The sequence below is a fragment of the Salarias fasciatus genome, chromosome 8 (assembly GCF_902148845.1).
Source record: "Salarias fasciatus chromosome 8, fSalaFa1.1, whole genome shotgun sequence".
NCBI lineage: Eukaryota > Metazoa > Chordata > Actinopteri > Blenniiformes > Blenniidae > Salarias > Salarias fasciatus.
Genome location: NC_043752.1, coordinates 4,083,344 through 4,093,264, shown reverse-complemented (window position 1 = coordinate 4,093,264; position 9,921 = coordinate 4,083,344). Strand labels below are relative to the sequence as shown.

Here is a 9,921-nt window from a genome sequence, read left to right as displayed (position 1 = left end):
CCATAGAGCTGCCGCTCCACTGGCGAAAGTGGACAAAATACTCCTCACAGTGGTTCAGGGGACGGCGTATTAGGACGTGAAGTAAATCCGAATGGTTATAAAAAATTTTAAAAGACATGTTTTCTTTTTAACCCGTTAAAATAACGTTTTGATACACACAGATCTGCACAAGCATAGTGCTCCGCGGAAGGATATACCGAGTCTATGGCTTCTACTGCTGTGCTCCGGTATATCCTTCCGCGGAGCACTGCGCATGCGCAGGTCTGTGTGTATCAAAACATTAGTTTAACGGATTGAAAAGATAACACATCTTTTAAAATGTTTTATAACCATTCGGATTTACTTCACGTGCTAATACGCCGTCCCCTGGACCACTGGAAGGAGTATTTTGTCCACTTTCGTCAGTTCGATTCTGTCTTCTGTTCACCTCCAGCTATTGAGCTAAGTTAACTATGATGCTAACAGCTGAGAGCCAGCCGCTGGACGCAGAGAGACAATAAAGGTATGTATGATCTTGTCTCACTATAAAAATGGTAGGGATAGGGCGTGGGTCCAAAATCTTCGGAGTATTCCTTTAAAGTATATTTGAGGCAACCTCAAGTCTGCATGGAATAATAATTTATTTCATTCACATGATTCACTTAATTGTGTTTAATGTGCGTGACCCCCCGTAGTGCGCCTTGTGTATGCTTGGGTCTGTTGAAAAATTGCAATTTAATGCTAATCTGTGGTGCAAAGCTGGTTGAGGAACACTGCCTTAAAAGACCTCAAGGGACCACTGAGCCAGTATTTACATAATGATTTTAATTTGAAAGGGGGAAAATGGTAAAATGGTGTAAAATGGTTTCAGGCTAATTTCCCCCCCCCCCGCCACCACCCCCAAAAAAAAAAAAAAAAAAAAAAAAAACTTCAAAAATAAAGTCCAATGAACAAAGGGTGCAATTTCAGATGATTTATTTGAGCATGTTGAGTTTTCCATGTGAAAACTACCAGAAGAAAGAAAGAAAAATAAACATCAAAGAAAGCAAAGACATTCCTATTATTGAGCGTTCTAATGGTTAAAGGTGTTTTTCTCTTTTCTCCTTGCTTGTATTCCATTGTTGGGATTTTCTCTGTGACACTGCCAGGCGATGGCTGAATGATTTTTTTTTTTCTAACGCTATAGTAAAATTGCGGCTTTTGAAGTCACCCCGTAAGTCCCCACAGATTTCAGAATATAAGTTCTTGCTTGGTAAGACTGTAAAGCTTTGGAGAGAGGCCAGTGTGTGACGCTCGGGGTTTACCGACGAGGACGGACCATCATCACGATGCTCCTCACCGAGTACGAGTTGCCCCTCCACCGCAACCAAATGACTCCATTAGAAAAGTGATCGATGACACGGCCCCACTGATAAATCCCATTGGGATTGGTGTGATAACACATGTTGTACCAGAATCCCCCGAGGAAACGCTGAGCACAGTTTGAGTTGCTGGCATCCTGGTCTCTGTCAAAGGTGGAGAATTTCATTCCATCATGGTAAGCCAAAGAGTCTCCTGTAGAAGAAAGACAAAAGACAGTGAAGATCCACACTGGGCTGCTGGACTCAAAGACTTTCCAGGAGTTCGAAGATGGAATTTTTTTAAACTAAAACTGGGTTCTTTCTAGTTCCTTCATGTTTGACATACTGAGTTGGATTATTTATGCTTGAATATCATCCAATATTTGGAATTATCAGATTAATATCATGTTTTTATCAATCCTGTGAATATGACAAACTAGGTGAACACATTTCTTTCTGATTTTTATGAATTATTAAAAGTTATTGTTTTCGATAAATCCAAAAGAAGAAGAAGAAACCACAGTAAATTCGAGAAACTCAACATGAGCAGAAGAACAAAACAGTGCAAAACTGATGATAAACCACAGCTGGAGTGAAGGGAAAATGCATTTCAAATAAAACTTTATGAATTGTGGTCTTTTTTAAAAGTCAAGAATGGTCTTACAATAAGAAGTTCATCTTGCATCATGATTTGCGTGAAATAAAAATAAAAAATTTGACAATCAAATTTTGAAAGTGCATCTAAACAGATTGTGATTATTGTTGGCCTTTGACCAGGATTTCTTTGAAAAGCATGCAGGAAAACTTTCATTGGTACTCTGATTGTCTCTGAACAACTGGCAGTGTAGAGACAACTTTGAAATAAAATTACTCACCGGCGCCCCCGTCCCTGAATCCTGACACATGCAGCGCGTAGCCGTCACACTCAGCATCAACACTGAAGGAATCATAGAGAGCGTACACACGGTTTCCGTCGAAGTCCTCCAGGTCGACTCGCAACTGGTAGTTCCCGTCCTGAGTGAGCTGGTGGAGCGTCTCCAGACCTGCACATGTTGATTAAAACATCACTGATCTGATAAGATTCACTGATCTGATTAGAATCGGAGGATGTGGTTCAACCTTCCTAAAGATGTGATCACAGTTCATGAAAATGGCGTGTTTCTTCTGTAATGTCATTACATGAATGAATAATCTCTATACTACTACACACACATGGTAAACACACACAGCACAGGAGCTAAATTCTTGGAGGAGCCTCCTCAATCTGTAGAAATAGTGCCATTTCTTAATATTTTCTCCACTATTAACTAGACAGAATAGTAGATTGAGTTATTTTTCTAAAATCAATCATGAGATGTTTAAAAACACTCTTTAAAATAGTGCGCAATTAGTCCACACAGTAAGAAACACTATAAAATCCCAATTAATCCTCAAGCAAAATTTTGTTCATGTGAATAAACCTAAAAACACAAACAGTCCATTCGCTGTTGGTTTAGTCTGAGTCCTCACCAAGCCAGTACTCTCCAGCAGGGTCCCCGAAGCCGTTCCTGTAAGACTCCCAGGGCTGGTAGAAGTGCACTGCACCGTTGAACCTCTTCTGGAAAACCTGGAGACACAAAATGTCCCAAACAACCGTTTACTGGGCCTGAAACTGACTTTAGTATCACTTCAGTTTTGGTCTTGTCACAGGTCCTTCTTCTCCTAACAGCCAGAACACACTTTTAGTTGTTCCAGTTACTTTACAAGAAAAAAGTTCAAACTCTGGCAGCATGTTTGATCTCGATCAAACTTCAGATTACATTTCCTATCTTACACTGTTTTCTGATCACTACACTATAAAGGGCTAAAGGTGCAATGGCAGAGAAAACAACTCACCGTCCAGCGCCCCCTGTCTGTGTCAAAGTCACAGAACACCTGGACACGTCACAGGAGAGAAAACATGAGGTGAGAGGAGATACCAGAGGATCCAGGACTAGAAATAACGTTATACTGAAGCAGATGAGTGAATAAAATTAGATAAAATCTGACAATAATGGCATAAAATGATAGGATGTCATGAAATGAGGCAAAATGAGACAACAAGAAGAAATGAGATATACAATTGATAGATCTATGCTATAAGACCAAGTAGAGGTGATCAGTTAAAATTAAATGAGATGAGATCAAGCAGGATGGTACAAACAAATGAGATGAAAGGAACTTAGATAAGGTGAGATGATATGAGGTAAAACTAGATATTTGGTATCAAGAAAAGATTACATTAAATGAGATGATACATGCTGGAAAGGTGGGATGAGTTGGGATATGATAATGAGATGAGATCGTGTACCTTGACACCCTTCAGATCAAACCGGGTTGGATAGATGGTGTAGACCTCGTTGGGCAGGCTGACACTCTGCTCCACCTCGTGGCAGGACCGTGGCCGTGTGGTGGGTAAACATGTGGCCATGAGAGGGAGGAGGAGGAGGAGGAGGAAGGACAGCAGCTGGAACAGCGGTGAGCAGGACAGTGAGGTTGACCGTCAGCAGTGATCAGCCGTTGCTTTCAGTGAACTCCTGCAGGCTTCAGCTCCCTGTGGAGTTATGCTTGAGTTGAACAGTCTTAGACTCACCTTCATGCTGCCAGTTGTTTTGAAGCGATCCGGAGTCACTTTGTTTCTGTGAAGAGGTGCAATAATCAAACAAGGGTTTGGTTTTCCAGATTGGATTGACGCTGTGGCAATCCTGCTTCCTCAGCGCGGAGTGAAAAAGTTCCGTGGTAGTTTGGGACTCACCTGTAGCTTCACCGATGTCTGCTCGTCTTCATGCTGTCACACTGTCAGACTGCGTCACTTATATCTGCACTGAAAAAAAGAGCACCATTGGGGGCCGACCAATCAGAGAGCACGACCTAAAAACCTCAATATGCTCTGTCATGATAACAAAAATTCTTTGTTATTGAGAGGGCGTTAAAGACATGACAGTCAATGGGAATAAAGCAGCTAATGTTGGAACCAAGTCAATCCCACAATTAGGTGTCAATTGAAAGCATAGTTTACATACCAGAGTGTCAGGTTGGAACATACCTCTTTTCTACTGCTGAGAAGGAGACAAAGATTCCTTCATCACCAGACAATCATTTTCTGAATTGAAGAGTTTGTTTTGTTTCAATCATCTAGTTAAATATACAGAAATCTCAACACAGTAAGAAACTAAAAAAGTTTTAGACTGATGAAAAGTCTTTTCTCTGTGATATCGAGACTATCTCTCCACACAGTTACATATTCCATATGTACAGGGACTGACCCACTGGGGCAGTAGACATGGATATTCTTTAAGACACACCCCTAGGTGGCCCACGCACAGGTATAAATGCCCCAGGTGTGCATGGTTTCACTGATTCTTTGAGTTTTGGCATTCCTTGTATTAGTTTCCGGCAGGAGGAGATGTGTGTGTAAGAGAGTTCGGGAAACCTAGAAGGAGACCAGCACGGCGACCAGTCACCTCTGTGTGAACGGTAAAGCCAGTCTCTGGCTGCCTCTCCGAAATTGCTGACCTGCCTTCTTCCCATTGTACATTTATTTCTCGTGAAACATGGAAGTTGGGAAGGGGTACTGCCAGGCCGCTACCAAGGCAAACCGACTTGACATGTGTGATGTGCGGCATATGCCAGCAATGTGAGTGTATTGCCGGGAGCACGGCTGATGCACCCTTTTGTCTGACGAGTGGCTACGAATGTCGTGGGGGCAACGCAGGTGTATCGCCAGTCGGCTGGCTTGCGCACCCCGCATGTTCTCCCGTCTGTCCACGGTTGTCGCTGTCGCTTCGGTTCACGCTCAAAGACAGCGCACACTGCCAGCTATTATTTCCTATGGGGTGGTGTAGATTCCTGCCTGAGATCATGGGGGGATGTTATGCCTGCCAGACCAGGAAGATGTCTTTTCCTTGTTAGTTGGCCTGGAAGAGGGCAGGCCAGCCTCTTTTTCCTTAAACCCAGCTCTCATGTCTGTTGGGTCGGCCATACTTGGAGCAGCGTTTGGCACCTCAGCATGGGGGTCTTCAGCGTCTGGCAGTGTCTCTCCTTCAGGCACTATGTACATGTCTATATAGTTCTTCAGTGGGTGATTTTTGGATTCACACGTACCTTTAGAGCACTCTGGTGGTGGCAACGTCGCATTCAGTGCTGGGAGTTCTGAGGTGAACCCGAAGGGCTGCTTGGCGCCGCCTCCTCAGTCTTCCGGCAGTAAGTCTTACAGAGTCCCAAACATATGGAATATGTAACTGTGTGGAGAGATAGCCTTTATACAACAGTTTGGTTACATGGTAGCGTTTGTTCTCTGAGTGAAGAGACTATGTCTCCAGGACAGGACCGCTCGGACACCGTCCCAATCAATGTTAACCAGTGAAACCATGCTCACCTGGGGCATTTATACCTGCGCGTGGGCCACCTAGTGGTGTCTCTTAAAGAATATCCACGTCAGCTACCACGGTGGGTCAGTCCCACAACAGCACTTTGTGTTGTTTTTTATGAATATGAAAACTATTCTCCAAATAAAGTTTGATTGATTGATTGATTAATTGATTGATTGAGTTGCCCGTACATATGGAATATGTAACTGTGTGGAGAGATTGTCTCTTCACTCAGAGAATGACGGCTTCAATGTAACCGAACGATAATCTACATGTCCTCCAGTTTTTCCAGTTTAAAGACCTGATTAAGAGGGTGTCTCAAGCTGTGACCTTTCCAGGAATATTATTTGAACAAAAGACTGATGAAAGACATGAAAACAAAAGTTTCAAGCTATTTTTTTTGGAGTAGAACATGGTCAAGGAACAGAAATGCTGAGGGGTTGGTGTTGGATAGTCTAATGTGTCCAAGTTGAGCAGGAAAACAGTGAACGAGTGAACGGCTGGTGGGGAAGTTATTTCTGGTGAGGGGTACTTTGGCAGCTGGTAGTTAGTTCATATTTCATTCAGCTATCCAAAGTTAAAGACATTGCACTCAGCCACATGTTTGCTTCATCATCTATACCTCCAATCATAAACTCTTGTAGTGATATTTTTTGGGAATGTGTGTGGTCGAGAGGATTTTGTTTGCTGTATGTCTCGCACATTGGCTTGATTGTTACGGGCTATACTGGGGCTCAGACGCAGACAGCACGATGGAGGCGGGTCTGAAGTGTTCAAAGATCTGTTTATTTAGAGGGCGGCTGGTCAGATTGGCACAGTTCGAGGTTGTCCGTGCAGAGGTTCGGTATAGCCGTCCTGGATCGGCGTCTTGAGACAGTCTGGGGCAGGTGGGCGGCTAGAGAGGCAGGAAGCTGCTGGGCGCTGTGGCGAGCTGATCGGGACTCCGGACTGCGAACAAGGGAAACGAGGTAAACTCGAGGGGCAACAAAGCTGAATGTACTAACACACATCACACACAGGCGTTGATGTTACGATCCAGCGCTGACTTCCAGCCCGGACGTCACTTAAATAGTGCCAGCGCCCCAAGCAGCGGAAAGTCATCCCGCTGACGAGCTGAACCCACGCTTCCACAAACCTCCTCTCCAGCTCCGCCCACCTGAAAAACAAAACAAGAACCCGCACAGCGCCACTAAGAGGCCGCTGCAGTGCGGGACATGACATTGATTGTCATCCTTTTTTCATTTTTATCTTCACTCTAAATGCTGTAATCAGTATACTCTCCTACAAGGTAATATAAGGTAGAACATCAACAAAGAGTAAACTCCTTCTGGAAAGCTCTCATAATTCACAGCTAGGATATTGATCCCCGTCATGATAGATTTCTATTTAAAGCAAAAACTCTCATCAAAAAAATGCACTCTTAAGAGGAGTAAAGATCTGGAAGGAACATGTAAGAACAAAGTGTAGTCCAAAATGAATTTTTGCAAGTGAAATCTATACAAAATGAAAGAAAATATATATAAGTTGTATAATATTACTTTAATTTTTTTTTTTTTTATGAAGTTGCATTAGACAGAATATTCTTAGTTCTCACAAGAGAGCAAAAATGAAGCATAGCAGACTTGGAGAGTGATAATCTTATTATACATAAAAAATACGGGCAGTCTAAACCCGCAAGATACATCCAGAAACACAGAGAACATAGTTGTTCTCTGATTATTTTGTGAATGTATCCAACAAAAGAAGATCCAATCAGAGAGAAAACGCAGTGGTGTGATATCCTTACTTGATGTAAGTGATGAGAGCTCTCTGAACCTTTTGAAAATAAAAAACCCTGTCACAATGACATGAAAACAGTTAAAGGAGCCATCAGATCCAATTTAACACACTTTATTTGTGATTTTTGCAGAACTCAAGGTTATATCAAGATTAATCATCTGAGATGAACTCACTGAAGAAAATAACAGACCCCTCTCCCCTCTGTTCCAATTTTCAGAAGAGTTATTATAAAAACCAATTGATCTTTCTATTGAAAAAGGTTGGTAAGTGATTAATGATCATCAACATTAATCTTGGGAAATTGTTATTTTTGTTTATCTAAAATAGATGATAGATCATTTTTTTTAAAGATAACTGAAATAAAGTGAAACGATTCTGCAGTCGGACGATGTGATGAGTTTTTGACAGCAGTGTCAGAGCGGTGTGTCCTGCCCTCCCTTCTACAGAATGTACTCTATGCTCTTTGGCTCTAATGAAGGCTCCTTTGAATGGACTCCGTTCAAACATCAAATGTTGTTCCTAATCCGTTGTGACCTTGAACACCTTCTCATTCACAAAGAATTCTTTCTCCGTGACATAAAATTTGGAAGGCTTGTTGGGTAACAAAAACGCCGGAGGATGGTACTGCTGTCTGATTGGTCGGCCTGTTGCAGGAATTTAAAATTGTCAGTGAGTCCCGCCTTGCTGTTTTTCTCCATGTGTTTTGTTTGTTTGTTTGTTTCTTAATAATCATTGATGTCCATTAATCACAAAATAATGAAGTTGTTTTAATAATTCTTTTTCCAAATTATTGAAAAGTGGAACAGAGATAAGTAATACCTCGGCAAGAAAAAAACAAACGCCGAAGAACTTTCCTAATTCAGGTTATCAAACAAACTCTCACAGTAATAATCAGATTTCACATTGCGATGATCAAGAATCAGCCCAGGTCCCAAAGGATTTCCCAAAAGAAACATTTTATGGTCAGCTGAAGCCAAAGAACTGCTGCCTGTGTCCTCCCATCTTGAAACCTCAATTTTCAACAGAGGATTTCATACATTGCAAAATGTGATGGAACTGCAGAGAAAAGATAGTACATGTAAAGTTGAATTTAAGTCGCAAATATTCTTCCACACAAACTGACAAGAGTCTTCCTTCATCATCAATAGAGAGACAGCTGCTGAAAGTGAGCTTCAGATCATTGTTTGAACATTTGTTCCTACGCTCTTTTTGAAGAAGTGTCTAGTTTAAACAAATTCACATTATCTTTCCTGTTCCACCAAATGAGTGGAATTCTCTTACTTTTTCACTGAGATAATTTACCGCTGAAAAAAAATCCATAATATTTTTTTTAAAAAATCATAAGAAGAAATATTTTAATTGAATGTTTTGCTGTCATTCACAAAGAAATGGAACTTTCCTCATCTTTAATTATGCAATACATTGAACTCAGTCGTCTTCCCGACCAGATATTTCAACTTTTTACTTGGAACATTTTCATTTATGCAACAATTTCAGTTCTGTCTGACATTCAAGCTGCTGCTGGAATCACATTCTTTGTTTAAAAGCATTTGTTTCTTTATCTTACCTTGGCTTTTTGATAGTTTTCTGTTTAGTACTTTAAAGAGGTGATGACACTAAACGAGGAACCCAGAGAAAGTACAATTATGAAAAACTGTGGTATTTTTAACCCTCTCTAATAGGTTTGTTCAAATAAATTATATCAAAAAGCCCATTTATTTCCAGCTTTTGTATCAGTAATCAGCTAGCTGCACGCTGAGCTAGCGCTCCTGCTAACTGTGACGTTGGAGGAAGAAAGCTCCTGCTGAGGAAGCCTGGAGGAGACCAGAGATTCACTGATTCTGTGTCAGATGACGAGGCTGTTTATGAGTCAGATGTAGTTCATCCCGGAAGAGAAAATACCTTTTGTGTTGTTTTGTATTGTTTCTTACCTTTTTCAACCAAATTTCAATATTTGAAGGAGTCCAACGGAAAAACACCTAGAAAGAGGGACAGAGTCAGAGCCAGACAGTCCAGGAGCTCCATGTAAAGCTGAGTAGAGCAGCTACAGAATAAACATATATATTTATATATACAGTGGATGTTAAAAGGCTACACACCCCTGATAAAATGCGAGGTTTTTGTGATGTAAAAAAATAACAACATAAAACAATTTCGCAACTTTTTCCACCTTTAATGTGACCTATAACCTTTAACGCAATTGAAAAGAACTAGCAAAAATCTTTCAAGGGAAGTTAAAGGAATACTCCGAAGATTTTGGACCCACGCCCTGTCCCAATTATTTACACAGTGAGATAAGCTCATAAATACCTTTATTGTGTCAGTTCGTCCAGCCGCGGGCTACCAGCTGTTAGCATCGTAGTTAGCTTAGGTCAACTGCGGGAGGTGAAGAGGAAACATAGCCGGACTGACAAAAGTGGGCAAAATCCTCCTTC

At 41.4% G+C, this 9,921-nt stretch overlaps 1 protein-coding gene across 1 annotated transcript; it reads right to left on the bottom strand.

Annotated features, from left to right (window-relative positions):
* Positions 1-1,189: 1,189 nt before the first annotated feature.
* Positions 1,190-4,177, bottom strand: LOC115393221 (microfibril-associated glycoprotein 4-like). The gene is made up of 7 exons (XM_030098085.1): positions 4,093-4,177; positions 3,931-3,976; positions 3,649-3,804; positions 3,195-3,233; positions 2,829-2,925; positions 2,195-2,362; positions 1,190-1,533 (listed from the first exon to the last, which is right to left on the bottom strand). The coding sequence occupies exons 2-7, from the start codon at positions 3,934-3,936 to the stop codon at positions 1,280-1,282; spliced, it is 720 nt and encodes a 239-aa protein (XP_029953945.1). The 5' UTR covers positions 3,937-3,976; positions 4,093-4,177; the 3' UTR covers positions 1,190-1,279.
* Positions 4,178-9,921: the final 5,744 nt, after the last annotated feature.